Source organism: Columba livia, chromosome 1 (assembly GCF_036013475.1).
Source record: "Columba livia isolate bColLiv1 breed racing homer chromosome 1, bColLiv1.pat.W.v2, whole genome shotgun sequence".
Classification (NCBI taxonomy): Eukaryota; Metazoa; Chordata; class Aves; order Columbiformes; family Columbidae; genus Columba; species Columba livia.
This window is the reverse complement of record NC_088602.1, coordinates 173,722,584-173,740,044: the sequence shown is the minus strand read 5'-3', so window position 1 is coordinate 173,740,044 and position 17,461 is coordinate 173,722,584. Positions and strand designations below refer to the sequence as shown.

The following is a 17,461-nucleotide window of genomic DNA, read 5'->3' as shown; positions in this document are numbered from 1 at the left end:
ACCTTACTATTGAAGGCTACTGGACTAAGTTTTAAAGCTGGATTTAAAACAGTGTGCCTGCCATGGATGTAGGATAACTTCAGATCAACTCTTCTCACCAGTTTTCTTTTGTTTCTTCTATGTACTAGAATACTTATAATTTGTCATTGATTGTTGTTGAAATAGGCAAAACTTTTAAAAATACTACTCAAAGGCGTACAGAGATGAAACCATACTTCACATCATGCGTTGACCAATTCAAACTCATACACTTGTGTTCCATACATTAACCAATAAAAGTACAGAATTATCCCTGTCTTGAAGATTGTATCACCTAGAGTAAAGCAAGAAACAGTGCTGAAGTAAAAACCAGATAACAATTTCTTAGTCTTTCTCACATCTGCTGCAGTCAACCCTCTTTTTTTTTTTTCTTTTCTGAAAATAGATTAGTCCCATGATCTGGTAATTGTTAACGTGCAGATTGGCAATGACAAATTTCCTTTCCCTCCCTTCCCAGTTAAGCAGTCCCATCTAAGTGCGTGCTTTGGGGCCTAAAATAGGAAGTACAGACTTCCTTATTTTACAGGCAATTACACAGACTTTCCTTGAAAAGGCGTGGTCTGCTTCTTCGAAAGTGGCATTTGGAGTGCATAGAAGATACAGCAGTTATTTTGAAGACCTACTTGCCAAGAAAATCCTGTGGTCAATTCATTGCTGTGTCTCCAGTTCTAGGGAAGTGTGGTTTTGCTGGTTTCTGCATCAGAGGATTCTGATGCTGTGGGGGGAGGCTGGACAGGGAGAGTCACCCATCAGGTTGAATCATCTGCCTCACAGACAGCTCTGGATCCAGGTAAGGGAACTGCATCATCTGTGGGGAAAGCAAAGTGGCAGAGAGTCTGCTCTCATACAAGGGCTTGTAAGTAATTCTAGTAATTCTAGCTGTAGTGATTATTCAAGGGCTCAGCCAGCTGTTTCTGGCATTCAGGAATCCGAAAATCAATAGGAATTTAAAAGCACCTATTTCCATGCTCCCCTAAAGAAGAAAAGACTCTCAGCTCTGTGACATACCTGAGTAGGTGAGTTTATTAAACTTTTGAGAGAGCAATGACAGATGGCCAAAAGGACTTGAATTCCAGTATTGAACAATGTGGTCCCTGGTCTTTGGACCACTCAATCTACTCTCAGTCTCAATTATAATAATAATAATTATAATTAAAAAAAAGAGTTTATTTGTTATTATTTCTGCAATTTGCAACTTGATTGAGGAGTTGCTAGGAAAGTAGCATGTTGAAGAGAAATCTGAAGGTGAATGAATACAGAAATTCAAGCCCTGTAGCTCCCAGGAGCTATGTAGTTGGAGATCATATTTTTAAGGAAAGGTAAAAAACAGAACACCATTGTGGTTCATTAGGAAGGCTTTGAGCATGAAGAGCAGAAGGATGAATGAATTTGAAAGTTGAGTTCTCTTCAGATTAGGATTGTTTCTTATTGCCATTCAACTGAAAGACTCTCTGCACTTCCTTGGAAATGTGCATTTACTTCTTCATTCTTTGCTCATATTGTAAGCTCAGACAGTACGAAAACACAGATTTTGTCCTACAATAAGCACTTGGTAGAAGTTCTTTCTGAACGTCACTCCGACACAAAACCTAAAGAAGTTCCCTAATTCAGTTTTACTTCTCTTTGTGTGAAATGGAAACAAGAAGCCCCACCATAAACAGGCAAGAGAGTAGCCAGTGAGAAACGAAAACAATTGTCTTCTGAATTAGGATCGAACTTGTGCACAAAGGACAGTATGAACTTGAGAGAGATTTTCATCCTTCTGCTGAATCTGTATTTGGTCTTCGGTGTTCAAGCCATTCGAGGTGAGTTTCAAATTTATGCTCTCTTTTATCTTTCCATTATTGCCTTTCCTTTTTTATCTATCTCCTTCTTTCAGCTAATGCTCTTCCTCATTTTGTGCTTGCTTTTCTGCTTTTTTCTGACACCATCTTCTATACTGTAGGAGAACAGACAACTTGGTCAAAACCAGTGTGTAGCAGATGCACGTGCAGACAAACCACTTGTAGGCTGGTGGTATGGACAGGTGAAATACTGGAAAAATGGATGAGATGAACAAGTTAACTGGTCAATCAGTGAACAGGAAGGAGGAATAGAGCCTGAAAGTGAAAACACAGGAAAACAAAGGGCTGAGTGTGTGATCCAGGTAGTGTACAGGAGTAGAGACAGTGTAGAGGAGAGACACAAGATGGGGAGGAGTGTGTGTGGGCTACCAACAGCCCCTTAACCAAACCGATAGTTGTGCTTGTCAAGAAAAATTTAGAGAGCACACTCATGTTTGCATGCTGACATCTCTCTCATCTGAAGGTCATATCCCAATAGCGTACCACAGGTATTACCTACAGAGAAAATAAAGAAGGAGAAGAAAGCAACTTGCTTTATAGTGCATGTACCAGAGGAGGCATCTATTTTTCTACTTCACAGTTGTGAGGTTAGGAAAAAAGAGTTATCCCTGGCTAGAGGTGTGGCCATTTCTTAGTCATAAATCTAGTTCCAACAAATTAGTCTGGGCATTCTTCTGAGTCATAGCAAGATTATTCTCAGAGCATCTCACTTTTAAATACACCTTTCTAGTGTCATAACCTTTGCTAGGAGGTTAGTGGCAAAGAAGTCCCATGCAGGAACACACAAAGATTAAATGATCACCATATACCTGCTGACAGTGGCATCTACTAATCCTTGGAAGCATTCCGTGTTTGAAAAATGATACCTTGGATAGAATTAAGTACCTTGCAGGCGCAGAGGTCTCACTTCATTGTTGTTACTTGTAGCTTGGGTTGGACACTTGCCTGTTGTGGAGATGTGCAGAATGGCCACAATTCTGTACGTATTTTCACCAAGAATAATTTTCTGGTGCCATGAGGAGAGTACTGTTATCAGTGCCTTCCCCATCCTTCTGGCAGAATCTCTCACTATTTACATTTGCAATCACTGCATTTTTTTTCCTGAATTCCTTTCTCAGAGAGCATCCCTATGAAGAGCTTGAGCTGCTACAATGACTACAACTCACAGGTGACCTGCACATGGATGGAGCATTCTGAGGCTCATGCCCTCGTTGGTATGACTCTTTACCAAAGGGATAATATTATAATGTGAGTACCTGAAATGTGCTGTGTTGCATAAAAGTCCAAAGGGAAATTGGCCACAATCGCAAGGACCTGCAGTCAGGTTTTCAGAAAGCATGGCCACCTCCTCCTGTCATCGGGTTAAAATAAAGGTTGTGCCAGCCTCTGAGGCCTCTTCTAGGAAGGGAGGAATGAATAAGGTGAGCTAGTGGAGTTATTTTTATCGCCTTTACAATTGTTTTCCCATAATTTTGTTTTGGGATCATAGATATGAAGTATGATGGGGCATATAGGTTGCTCTTAGTGAGGTGAAGAAGACAACGAAGAAGACGATGTTAGTACAACTGTGAACCTGAATATTGTTTATGAACCCAAAAGGGAGTAGAAATTCCCCCGTTATTTTGCCTATTTAGAAGCATCACTGAGTGTAGTTTTGATCACTACTGAGGAACATGTATAAATTGTGTGTTTGTGAGATAGAGAAGGCTGTTAAGTTCATCTGTGCTATCAGTTTTCCTCCCAGAGATACTGGTCTGTTTCTGACAGTATCTCTCTGTTACATATTTCCTTATGAAAAGGGAACTGAATCACCAGACTGGATCGATTGTGAGGATAAGAAAGGAATAGTCAGGGGAGAGAGGAAGACAAAGATGGAAAGCTGAGAAGAAAATGAATTAGAGTCTGGGGATACAGGAAGGAAAGGAAAGAGAAAGAACTCTTGATTTTAATCTAAAGAAGAGAGAATTAATAGACCTAAAAGCAGGTGAAATCAGTGGAAGGTCTTTGGAACAGAACCTTGAAGCTAATGTTTCTGGGAAAAGATGGTATAAAATTACTTGGACCTTTGGAAGATTGTCTGTGACATCTTTACATGATAGAGTGTGTGGATCACAGAGGAAACATGACAGAAGTGAACTAATCAGACAAGCAGGTATTAAGTGTGGACAGTCATGCAGATGAAATTAAAGTGGCCAATGGTTAAACTAGCTCAGCTCATAGATGAAGAATAGTTGACTAAATCCCAAACCATAAGGTAATTCTAGTGAACAGACAGAAATATCTTCAGGACTTCACAACCCTTTGACTGACTCTTCTGTTTGAGGGTACGCACATGTATTGTCAATGCCAGCCATACTTAAGAATATCCCTGTTTTCCTTGCTAGTACACAACTTTTAAAAATAACAATAGTGCTGAATAATGCTTGCTGACATAAAGTTGGCCAGGAGACTCCATCCTATCCTGGAAGACAGTATTTGGCCTTAGATATTCACAACTTAATATTCCTCATCTGAACTGGAACAATGTAATATGCTGGGTATGAAACCATAAACACAAACAAAATTCCTGAGGGTACAAAAAGAAGCAACACATGTCTCCAGCAGCTCAGGCTACTGCAGGCACACAAACAGTATCCTATCCTGTCTAATTTAAAATATTTTTTTAATTTTCATGATGCTCCTTGGCCTGGAGAAAGGCTATCTGAAAGGATGATTAACATCCTGAATAAAATCTTCAATGAATACATAAGGTCCCTTGACAGAACAGAACTACTAAATACATAGAAGTACATTTTGGTAGAAGAATTATTTTTAAGTGTCTTTCTGTGACTGCAAAATTAATGTCTTCAAGAAGCTAAGGATCATCAGAAACTGTCTTTTACTCTGAGTAAAAGGTATATTTCCATGACATTATTTTTCATCATGCCATTTCTCACATTAAAAGTGTGAGATTGAATAGAGTTAGGCTAAAAACTAATGAAAATAGGCTGGTAGCAAAATATACTGCTGCATAACTTTGAAATGGGAAGGCATTTGACAAAAATCCTAGTGTTAAAAATGTTTGTCCTATTAAGTGAAGCAAAACAGGACTAATAGGTACAGTGAGGATATAAATGCCTAAGGGAATTATAACAACAGAATGGCATGGAATTGGTTTCAGTCATATAATTTTGCATTAACTATAGGGCTCCAAATCAGATCTTTATAGATCACTTTCTCTATACACAGGGAGAACAAGGAGATGTTTTGCAAACGCCAGACAGAAAATGACTTACATGAGGCTCCAGACTCCTATGTGCACTGGGTTTGTCTCAACGCCACAGACAATTTTGGAATAGGCGTAGATGATATTTACAGCTTCAGACCTAACAAGATGCTTCAAGCAGAACTAAATGTTGACCTTTTCCAAAATGGTAAGGATTAAATGCAAATTATCATTTTCCAATGAGTATTAGGTATCTCTGAGAATGTGTTTGCTGTTCAGCCAGTGAATTCCACTTCTATTCTGAAAATTGCCAGAGTTCGACATTGAGAGGATAGGGCAGGGAGGGGAGAGGCCAGGTTTCTGGGAGCAGCTGGACCTGGAAGGGATAATCAAGCAGGAGCTAATTCGTGTGACAGGGATAAAATAATCTGGAAACGGGGAAATTTAACTAGGCAGTTTCCTGTCCTTCTCATGTCTCTGTCCTCACTACGTCCTTTCATGGGTTGTACCTTCACCTTCCAGTTCAGACCCTCCCACCTCAAAACCTCTCAGTCAGCTTGATGACATCAGGAGACTTCTTGCTGACCTGGAAAGCAGCTGATGGAAGCCAAGGGCTGGGCAATGCCCTGGAGCACGAAGTCACTTACAAGCGGGACTGGGAGTCCTGGGAGGTAAGAGAGGAGGAGCTGGGCTGCCCTGGTTTGGGCTGCACCCTTGTGGCCGGCTGAGAGCTTGTGGAACAAGCTGTGCAAATGAATGACATTGCCCTTCTCAGGCACTGTGAGGAGATGCAGCACGTTGTTTCAGGTCAGGAGGAAGGGGCTCTCTTTCTGTTTGCAAGTGATTTGTCCAGTGAAATACCATTTATCCTGAATTGAATGCAAAGATCTGTCCTTCACTGAATAAAAAAAAAAAAGCACCCTGCATTTGATTTTGAGTTGGAATTGATTTTGCCCTGAATCCTTCCCAAATGGAATTAAAGGATATTCGGTAAGAGCCTGTGGGTTCATGTGGGAAAATGGTAAAATCCATTTGAAGCTGCTTCACCTTCCAGGAGGATATGTTATAGCTATTTTTTTTTTTTTTTTTTTTCAGTTTTTAGGACTCCATATCTTTTGCCCTGTTGTTTTCCTAGATCTGCCTGTTGTGTACCTGTCAGTATGATCTTTAGTTTTTAAGAGAAGTATCTTGTCCAGATTCCCACAAAGTTCTGCACTGAACAGTGTTGTGAACTTGTATAGCTGGTGTTGAAGATAACCAGGGCTCTGCAAGCTGTGGGAGCTGGCCCAGTTCCTGGAGCATATTTTGCCCAACAGTGCTTGCCTGTACCTCACCCTGCCTGCACTGTGCTGGCTCACTGAAGACCCTCTAGTATGGGAGCTAGGGACACTGCATGACAGCATGTACATGTACCATATCATGCATGGGACTGCTGGGAGATGCAGCCTGGCAGTCACCTCCTCTCACTTCTTCCCTGTCTTCTACCCCTCTTCTCCATTCCCCAACTCCCCGATTTCCTCCCTCCTTTCCCCCAACAACAGAAAGCTGCCTCGCTTTTGCTCTCCAACACCACACGTTGCCACCTCAGCTGCAAGGACCTTGTCCCAGGGAGCAGCTATGTTGCCCGTGTGCGAGCCAGACCAAGGCGATCCAGTAGATTCTCCGGGCAGTTCAGTGAGTGGAGCACGGAGGTGTCATGGGAGACCCCTGAAGGTAGCGTGGGACAGAGTGGGGGTGTGCAGGGGTGGAAGCTCTGGCTGGGAAGCCAGACCTTTCCTGTGACTTAGCTCACTCTCATCTGCTCTGAAGGTGGCCTTCAGCCCAGGAACCTTCGCTGCCTCTTCAATGGTGCAGATCGTCTGACATGCAGCTGGGAAGTGAAGAAAGCGATCATCACCTCTGTCATCTTTGGCTTGTTCTTCAGGGCCACTCCAGCATCAGCGTACGTCCTCTGTCCATGGCAGCATGCCTGTGACTCTCCCATGGAGTTTCTGCTCTGTTTCATTCCCCCTGATCTCAGCTCAACCTCTTTTTCTTCCCTCAGAGAAGAGGAGTGTTCTCCTGTGCAGGAGAAGTCTTTGCCCCATGTCCCATATGTGGTCCAGAGCTGTGAGATCCCTGTCAGCAACTCCAGCAGTCAGAGCCAGTACCATGTGTCTGTCCAGGTCAAGACAGAGGAGAAGCTGATTGAAGCCTACAAGAACAGTGAGTTGTTGTGTTGTCTTGTTTCTCCTGGTTGTTTCTTGGAGAGACACCTGACTGTGTGGCTATGGCTGAGGGCAGTACTGCAGAGGAAAGATGAAAGATGAAGTGAGCTGGACTGATGAAGAGAGGAACTGGACTTTGTGTCAAGTCAGAGGCCTGGGAGAAGTGGTTTGTAGGTGTGGAGTCCCTTAGCGGCATTTGTTACTCTGAGGAAGGTGGCAGCAGTGGATGCTGCTCTGCAGAAATTCGGGTTGTGACGCAGAGCTACCTGGTGAGTGGTTGTCACCCTGATGACTTCTCTCTGATTGACCTTCATGAGTGCCACAGGCTTCAGGGAGCTGTGGTGACAGTGATTGTGGGGAGTGTGTCACGATGTGATTTCTTAAGAAGCCAGTGGCATGTTGTGGGATTGTGCAGTGGCTGCTGGAGCACTGGATGGGTCAGGACTCGTCTGCTGAGTGAGGTGTGTCAGGTGGATCATCTCTGCCTGCATGTATCTGGAGGTACTGGTGCAACTTTTCACACACTAACACTGGCAGAGCTCCTGCAGAGAGTGAAAATACCAGTACAGATGTTTCAAATATTGCTTTCCTGCTTTTCTGTACACCGGGAGTGCTGTCAATATTAATGGGTATGGATTTTCTGTTATTTCCTGTCTCTATTGCTTTCTTGTTTTTGACAAGAAAATTAAGATGTGGGGATTTAATAAATGTTAAAAAGCTGAGACTACTTACATTGCATAAAACAACGTTGTTCTCAGTGTCTGCAAACTTTTAATGGCCACAGTGGTGAAAGGAAGTGCTGGACCAGTATGTTGATGAACAGTCTAAGACATTCTTGTGTGTTCCAGTTAAGGTGATGCCGCCTACCAATGTGTCAGTAACAGTGACAGAGAACCAAGAGTATGAACTGAGGTGGATAAAACATACTTTGGGATATGGCTTCATAAAACAGAGATATGAAGTTAAGTACTGGAAAAACAACCAGTATGAAAAGGTGAGCCTTAGAAAGTGCAGGAGTCCTGGATTTCTCTTTGTTGGCCAAATGGGTAAGACAGTTCCTCTCATCTCTGTGATTTGTGCTTCTGTCTTCTCTCCAGACTCTCCAGAAGTTAAATATCAGCAACGATGAACCTCCTTTCACCTTCACCCCGCAGATGCTGGCATCATCTACAGAATATAGGGGGAAAATGCGTGCAAGGGTGAATACGCCTCTGGATTATGAGGGACCTTGGAGTGAATGGAGTGAGGAGTTCACCTGGAAGACTGAAAATGGTACTGCTCATGGGGGCTACTTCTCTTAGGTGTTGTGGACTGTTAATGGTTCAAGTGCCTCTATAGAAAAATACACTCTCTCAGCTGGGGTTATGTCCAGCCATGAGCTAGTTGGGGTCACTTCACAATGTAGCTGTCCTGTCTGCACCCTTGCAGTACAGCAGCAATGCTAATGAGGGAGCAGAGCAGGAATGACTTTAAACTTCTTCCCTACGTCCCTTCACAAGGTGTGTGCAACCATCCATAATGGTTTCCACATGAAGAATCAAGCAAAGACCCTGCCCCAAAGATCATCCTTGCTTCCTAATGCCAGTAGTGCATTGTGCTCTCAGTGACTGAAGAGCCCGAGACTGCAAGACGACACAATATAATCCATCAGATTTTAACGTTTGCACAGTGACTATAGGGTGGCATAAAATGCACAACAGAGTCTACTGGAGATCAAGCTTTTACATGTTTTTTGCTATATCTGGACTTTTGAGTCCAAAGTAATATGATCTTGCATGATCTGTCCTGAGGAAGCGTGCAGTGGTAAGACAGTGGCTTAGGCAATTCTGATGATTGTACTCAGGAAGAACTTGGAATCTCGTTGATGATCAGCTGTGGCCACTAGTAGATGAAGCTCTTTCTTAGAATATCCCTGAAACCACCATCTCTTCGGAACTGTACAGACTAAGGCAGACCTCAGATGCCTGAAGATGCGTGTTATTCATGGTGGAGCGAGGTACCTAACAATCTGTTTGTTAGCGTCATTTCTTTACTCTGTCACCAGTAAAAAACAAACAATCAAACAAACACAAAACAAAAAACAAAACCAAAAAAACCTAAAACAAGACAAAAAAAATCCCACCAAACTCAGCACAGGAAACTATTAACTCCTTCAGTCAGTAAGCTGTTCAGGACACTTTTGGTCTCTTACACCTCGGTGGGTATCCCAGCTGTTTGAAGGCCTCATGATCCTGTCCCTTGACCACCTGCATTGCCCTCATCTGCTTGCATGTGACCAGAGTGAAAAACACATTGTGGGAAGCAGCCATCCTGCAGGTGGATTCCTATTTCTCTTTCCTCTGTTTCAGTTCTGCCACCAGTGGTTCTCCCAGTGATGCTCCCAGTTCTCATCATCACTTTGCTAATCATTACTTATTGCAGCTACAGGTATTTTCTCAGGTAGGTTTCCATTGCGAGCAGATCTAACAGGGTTTTGGCCATGTGTGTGGCATAAAGGCTGAGGCACTTCTTGTCGCCATGAGAGGCTGGTCTCTGTGGAGATGAGCTGTAGTGTGTGATGGGCAGCCTTGTGCATGTCTGCGAGTCGGGAGGTGGTGTGCCAGCGCTTTGATGGTGCCTCACAGTGCAGAGCAGAGCAGCGTACGGGGTGCAGTCTTGTCTGGTTGCAGCCACATTGAGAAGTGAATCTTGAAACCTCTGTGTTGTTGTTGCAGGAAGAAGCAAATGTGGGAGGAAAAGATTCCGAACCCCAGCAAGAGTCTCCTGATCCAGAGCTACCTGGAGGTAAGAGGGCACTGTACCTTGAAGGGTTTATTATTTCTGTCTTTTTCAGGACTTCAAATAATCCTAAGAGCATTTCTTGTCCCCTAGTCCACAATGAACAATATCTTCTTTAATCTATGCCTAATATTTCAGAAAAGTTCTGGTAATATCTAACATAACTGTGTTCTTATTTTGATGCTAGTATACTTCTTTGTATTGTGCTTGTCAGCATTGCTGTGATTTAAAATCCAGCTAGAAAGTATTCAGTACTTCATAATTTTAACCAACTGAAATAATCTAGTGCCATTGGCAATGTTCATCAGCTGGTGCTTTTGTTCATCTCCAAATAGTAATCAACACTAATTCAGAGCTTTTTAGAATGTGATGGTAGCCCTAGTAGAGAGACTTTTATTTTAAGGAACTGGATTTTCTGGAATAAAGGTTACTACATGCTTGTCTGTTAGCAGGACAATCATTCTATATTGGAAATAGAGCAACACACTTAGACAGCGTTTGGTCAAAGCTATGTAAATAGAACACCCCTCATTCCTCCCTTCCAAAAAAACCCAACATCTGGAAATGTGGTATATGCATCTCTAGATTTTAGTGGTAAAAGTTTTAGAGTCTTGCAAGCATAGCTTATTCAATAACATGCCCAGCCCAACACACACATACACACAGAAACATGCTTTTGTATAACAGTTGATTCTATTCTATGTTCATGAGGGATGGGTCACTATAAGTTTAGATTTGTGGCAATCCAATTAGTATAATTTACAACATGGCCTTTGTGTGAAGCAAATAAGCACTTACAGTAGTTTTTCCAGGAACTGAGGTTAGACTAACAGATCTGTAGTTTCCTGGGTGTTCCCTTGTGCCCTTCTCCCAAATTAGAATGATACTGGCAAGCTTCCAGTCTGCAGGGACTTTTGCACACTCCCAAGACTTTTGGTAGATGATTGAGAGGTGTCCTGCTGTAACGTCCACTAGCTACTTCAGTACGGGATGAATCCCGTCAGTCCCCATGGACTTGTGAACACTCAGCTGATACAGCAGGTCCCTTGCAATTTCAGTGCCTGCAAATGGAAAGTCACTGTTCCCATACTCACAGTCCTCTGATTCGGGGGACTGGGCAGCCCAACCTCTATTAGTACTATTAAAGACTGAGGCAAAAAAAGCATCAAATGCCCCTACTTTTTCTTCATCCCTATTAGTCAGGTGACTATGATCAACAAGTATTGGTCCAGTGTTTTCTTTAGACCTCCTCTTGCTTAACATACTTAAAAAAGCCCTTCTTGTTGTCTGGTACAATACTGGTGAGCCTCAACCTAATTGAGCCTTAGCCTTTTGTTGTCTTCTCCCTACATATATGAACCACAGCTCCTGCGAAGCCTCACCTTGCTTCCAGAGACAGTATAGTTTCCTTTTCATCTTGAGCTCCCCGAGGAGTTCCCTATTCAGCCAAGCTGGTCTTCTTCCCCTCTTGTTTGACTTACACCACAATGGTCTTGCCTGCTCCCGTGCTTTTGAAAGGTAGCTCTGAAAAACTGACCAGCACTCATGGACTCCCAAACCCTCAAAAGCAGATTCCCAGGGGACACTACTGAGTAGCACCCTGAATAGCTTAAAGCTTGCTTTCTTGATATCCAGGCTGGCAACTCTGCTGTCCTTTTCACTCATTACTCTGAAAATTTTAAACTCAACAATGTTGTGATCACTGTGGCCAAGATAACCATCTACTATCACATATCCAATGAGTTCTCCATTCACGAAGAGGGCATCTTTCCTAGCTGGCTCACTGAGTACTTGTAGTTAGGTCAGTGGAGGGCAAAATAAGTTTGAAATAACCATCTTCTGGAGAACAGAACACACCTTCTAGCCATTTGTGAAGTTGTAGCCCTGTTGCTAGTTGCTGTAGGCTCTCCTATTTTTTCTATTTGTCCATGAGTAACTGTTGCAGTTTAACCCCAGCCAGCAGCTAAGCATCACCCAGCCACTTGCTCATTCCGCCAGCGTGGGGTGGAGGATGGAATCGTAAGGGCAAAACAAAACAAGGGATTCATTCACTACTTTGCAGTAGCAGACAGGTGTTCAGCCATCTGCAGGAAAGCAGGGCTCTGTCGCACATAGCGGTTACTTGGGAAGACAAACACCATCACTCTGAACATACCTCCCTTCCTTCTTCTCACATATTTATACACTGAACATGATGTCATATGGTACAGAATATCCCTTTGGTCAGTTGGGGTCAGCTGTCCCAGCTGTGTCCCCTCCCAACCTCTTGTACACTCCCCACCATCTCACTGGCATGAAAAGATGAAAAGTCCTTGACCGCTCAGCAACAACTAAAACATTGATGTGTTATCAACATTATTATCATACTAAATCCAAAGTACAGCACTATAGTAGCTACTAGGAAGAAAATTAACTCTACCCCAGCTGAAACTAGGACAGGAATGTATCGTTCTTGGTTCTACTGCCAGTGAGACACTGCTCTTTTCTTATGTCTGCCTTTTTGTTTTCAGAAAGTACATGTAGGAAACTGGCCAACAAGCAGCCAACTGGACTTCAACAAATATAACGTTTCAGAGAAGATGGAGCAGGCTAGCTTCCTTCAAGTTGTGGACAGGTGAGTGAACAGCACATTATAGTGACTCTGTGGGTGACTGATAGTCTCAAAGAGCTCCATAAGTCATGGCAGGATATAATCACATGTTCTGTCATTAAAATGCCTATACAAGTTGCTTTTGAGGAAGGGATACAGGTTTTTTTTTGCTATCTAGGTTAGCCTGTTTCCCCAAGAAAGATTTTTTCTAACCCTATGTGTAGCTATGTTTGTTTTCAACTCAGCTTGTTTTATGTTTAATGTTTACCAAAATAATATCTCTCACGAGCAACTTTTAACTTTCTCCCATTCAGGCAGATGAAGAGTTTGGCAGAATGCCCTGAAGGGCAGGCTAAAAAGACAGATGTTTCCCCTGTTGCACTGGACCTACAGAACTCATACCATGCTTTAAATGAGTCAGAGCATGCCCCAGTTATCTGCTCAAGTCAGATTGCTGGCCATTCCTTTTCTGTTTCAAGGAGAAACAGTGCTGACGCAAGTATTGCTGCCCAGATGGCAATCCCTTGCTTTGCTTTCAATGGTCCATACTTGTACAGCTCAATGATGTCCTCCCAGCCTGATATGCATCAGACCCTGCAAGTGAACCTAGCAGGACTCCATGGGAAATCACTTTCCCTTCAGTATGTGACCCTCCCAAAGGAGGACTGTCCCCACGCTCCACAGGGGCAAGAACAGCCAGGAGCAGGTCCTCCACAACCCTTCCCAGATCAGAAAGAAATGATGCAGCACCTGAGCGATCAGAAAGAAGTGCCTTTGGCCCCACCAGCTTGTGAGCAAGACACAAACATGAGAACAGAAGAGCAGAAATCTCCAAAGGCTCTTAGCTGTATCACATCTCCTCAGCACTGCCCCTTGGAGTACATCACCACAGAGAGCCTATTAATGCCATCAGCCAGCGACTCGACCCATCTGCCACTTGTCACTGCAGGGGAGTCACCTGGTGTCTCACAGGAGCCCCAGCTCCCCAGTGACCACTCCTGCCCTGAGTTTTCTCCTGGGAAAACTGGTGTCATGGTCCCAGTTTCAGGTCAAGCACCAACCTCTTCTCCTGAATTGCACCTGGATGTCTTTGGAGACTACCTTACTGTCCCTTTAGGTCTTCATGAACTTTCAGAACCACCACAAATGTCTTTGCCTGTCTTACAGAAGGGAAATGATCTTTCTAGAAAGCAGACATTGTCAGAGAGTAACTTGGTGGTGTTAAACCCCGACAGCACTGAGCCAGTTTTCCTTTGCCAGGTTGGTGACTATTGCTTCCACAGCCTCAAGTCCAGTGTGAAGATGGATATTACTCAGGAAGACCACCAAGTCAAGAAACCTTCCAAAGGCAAGACAGTGCCAGGGAAGCCTGTGTCTGATGATGAATCCATCACTGGCAAGGAAAAGGATGTATCAAAAATGCAGGCTATTCAGCTTTTCAAAAACCTGAAATCAGACGATTACTTTTCCTGGCAGCAGTCTTTAAGGATCACAGAAATCTGTTAAATGGGCAAATATTGATGAATACCAAAGCTACAGGTAACTGAAAGAGTTTGCAACTGTCTGATGAAAATGAACCTTCAAACCTAGGAAAAAATAAATGCCAGTTCCTTTTTCCAGCTTCCCACCTAACATGTTGAAAGACTTGAAGTAGCTCCATATCCTTCTCAATGATCTTCACAGATCTGTCATGAAAGACAATCCAAATGTCACCCTTTGGTGGTTTTCAAACTTTTTGGCTTATCCATAATGAACAGTTCAGCCTCCTCATGATTCTGTGACAGATCACAGTCATCTTGCAATAATACCAGATTGACTGGGGCAAACCTCATGGCAGCAAATGTAGACTTAACACCACAAAATGCTATCAGAAGACGACAGGCTTGGAAACTTGGGAAAGAGAACTTGTATTCTTAAGAGAAATTTTGTTGAACTTTAGTATAATAGATCTAAGAGTCACCAGGGTGCTTTTATATCTCTACCATTCCACTACTGGCACTAAATAGGTATTGTCTAAGTTGAAAACCCACAAATATTAATAGAAGGGTAAACCATTCTCAAGCGCAGTATATCACAGCGTATTCTAAGGGCAAGAAGCAAACATTACTGGGATACATAAGGCAGGCTGCAGAGAACCATGAGGAGAAGATGCATTACAGAAAGAAAACTCAAGGACTTGTAAGGTGCAATGAGAGGAAGGGAGTGTGGATGGTAACAGAAAATAACAGGCTGTGAATGTGCACAAGCCTGTATCTGCTGAGGTTTTTCTAAGTATTCAAGCACTATATATGTTCATTGGCTGTTTCTGCATTGTATAATTAATCTTAACTATGTAATTTATTCTTTTTTTTTCTTTTTTTTTAATTTTTTTTCTGAGCAATAAGCTTTGTTGAGAAAAAGGAGCTGTTTTTTCCCAGTTCTGTTGTAAAGAAAGTGCTGCAAAGTAAAAATATTTGTTCAGAGCTGCCACTCTGTGATCAGGAAAAGGCATCAGTTTCAGATGGAAAGGTGGGCTTGCATTACAAAAAAACACATTTATTTTTTCAAATATAAGCCTTGTACTAATAAAAATATTATTTCTTCCTATAAATCTTTCTTTTCATATGTTAAGAGCATTATGGTTGCAATGACATTACTATTAGGTCATCTGAACAGGCCTTGAAAAATTCTGTAGGTTCAGCTATGTCACCTGTGAAGTAGGATGTTTTCTCTTGACTTTGCTATATTATTTGACAGAGATAATGGGAAGCGGTTTTGTGTTTGTGCCAGCCGATTCCTCCTGCTGGGTTAATGGGACAGTGCTGATTCAGAAATTGCAGTGAAATGCAACATATTTTTTTTTTCAGAATTTAAATCTTTATAAATACAATTTAAAATCTGAAAGGTGCGCAAATTTAGTTTGGTGTTCTTGACAGCAAAAGGCAGGCAGTTGCAGCCTCTGATAGAGAATACTGAGGAACATTTTGAGGGATTTTCAATTTACTCCTTTCCTAATCCATGGATTTTTTCGTTAGTCTCTTCTTTGACCTTTTATGAGTAGCAGACACAATTTCTTCCAGATTGTATGATTGTGCTCTATCTAGTCATTTGCTAAAAGCAGATGTTCAAATTCATATGCAAATTTGGTATCTGGATTTCTATCTTAGATATGCCACCTTGCTGGGCCTTGAATTGCTATGGATTTAATTGCCAAGAAGAATAGTGAGCAGGAGAGCTTTTGTTCAGCTTGGCTGCTTTTGGGTGAAGCCCATATGCATTGTCATCAGTATTCTGAGAGCTGTCTATTCCTCCTGTCCTTCTGCATTTGATTGGGAATTTGCAAAGGCTGTTTTTGGAGATAGAATTTGTAGGTAGAAGAACATTGGATATGACCCCACAGAGCAGATATTATGACCTGAAGATCACTTCAGAAACCTGGAACTTGAAGAGAAACACGCCATTGTCAGGCTAGGGGAGTTGACAGTGGTTTTCTTTTGCAACTGTAACAATTGTTTTAGGGCAGAGTGAGTTTCTGCTCCAGGGACTTGATCAATATCCACTTAAGCATCATTAAATAAAATATGCAATGAACATTGGAAGCAGGGGTCACAACCTACAGCTCTGCTGTGCCAGAGGAATCCACTTCTTACTGGGTTACAGAATCAAACCTTCCATAAACTTGGGCTGTTGCTGATCCTATAAATCTTCCATTTCTTCTGCATGAGGTCCAGCTGCAGTAGGGGTGGTAAAAAGCATTTTACAACCCTGTAGCCTGTTGAGTCAAGACATAGGAACTGTTGTGAGTTCCTTGTCTTCAACTTCCTGATGATTAGCTTGAGCCACAAAGTTACTGTGCAAAAGGAGGTGGCTGCTACTTTTCCCCGTGCTATGTATTGATATGTAGGAGAGGAATCATTTTTCTGATGATTTGGGAGCTTATGACGTGCTCTTCTCTGTGGGGCTTCCTACTAAGTAGTTCCAGCCCCTAAGCCTGTATATCTGAGTGATGATTCACCAGTGTTTCCTAGGCAGTCAAAAAGGAGAGGTAGGCGACTCAATTAATACTGGTAATTGTATTTTACAAATCTCTGTTTACACTGAATATATAGTTATGAAATCTCTGCAACCTATTCCTTACTGTATGCTCAAAAATCAAAGATTCTGCTGTGTTTTAACAGCAAGCGATTTTCATGGCTCCAAGGTAATCAGTTTATTATTCCCTTATCATAATCTTCCTCAGCCAGAAATATATTACCTGAATTTGCATGAGATTAGGGTAGTAAGTATATTGTGACCTCAATAGTTCTGATTAAGATCCATGCTGAACTAGTCTATTGTTCGGTTTCTGCTAGCCTGGGGGTGTCTTTTATGTAAGGAAGGAAAATGAGGCTGAATGGCTTGCCAGAAAAGGAAAGCCCTCCAAGGTCTCAGGGAACAATAGCTGGAGAATTTCTTAGAATCCTGTACGCCTGCAGGATAAGGGAAAACAAACCCAACCCATCCTGCCAGTCCCTATGTAGTGTCTTGTTCATTCAGTCAAATACATTTGTACACACAATGTAATTCCCATACAACTCCCTCTGCTCTCACTACAGAGCTGAAATTTCCATGAAAAGAAACGTCACATGGCATCTTCTGTACATGGGGAACAAGTTGCACAATGACTTCTTGCCTCTTTTGGCCCTTTTTATGTCTTTACAAGTGGCTGCCAGGATTCTGTATGCTCCAGCCTTGACCCTAACAACTCCTCATACTACCTGATGGATGTTTCACCATGGTGTTAGGTGGGTAGACCCAGACTGCAAACTTACTCAACATG

At 42.5% G+C, this 17,461-nt stretch overlaps 1 protein-coding gene across 4 annotated transcripts; it reads left to right on the top strand.

Annotated features, from left to right (window-relative positions):
* Positions 1–586: 586 nt before the first annotated feature.
* Positions 587–15,253, top strand: LOC102094870 (cytokine receptor common subunit beta). 4 transcript variants are annotated; one of them, XM_013369983.3, is made up of 14 exons: positions 587–829; positions 1,683–1,844; positions 3,002–3,131; positions 5,112–5,296; positions 5,611–5,759; positions 6,630–6,801; positions 6,898–7,030; positions 7,133–7,293; positions 8,144–8,289; positions 8,393–8,567; positions 9,644–9,734; positions 10,010–10,079; positions 12,584–12,687; positions 12,978–15,253. In XM_013369983.3, the coding sequence occupies exons 2-14, from the start codon at positions 1,775–1,777 to the stop codon at positions 14,167–14,169; spliced, it is 2,778 nt and encodes a 925-aa protein (XP_013225437.2). In that variant the 5' UTR covers positions 587–829; positions 1,683–1,774; the 3' UTR covers positions 14,170–15,253. The 4 variants fall into 4 exon arrangements, with proteins under 4 accessions (XP_013225437.2, XP_005511334.2, XP_021155113.2 ...); XM_005511277.3 differs by having other exon boundaries at positions 689–829; positions 1,749–1,844; XM_021299438.2 differs by having other exon boundaries at positions 690–829; positions 1,686–1,844.
* Positions 15,254–17,461: the final 2,208 nt, after the last annotated feature.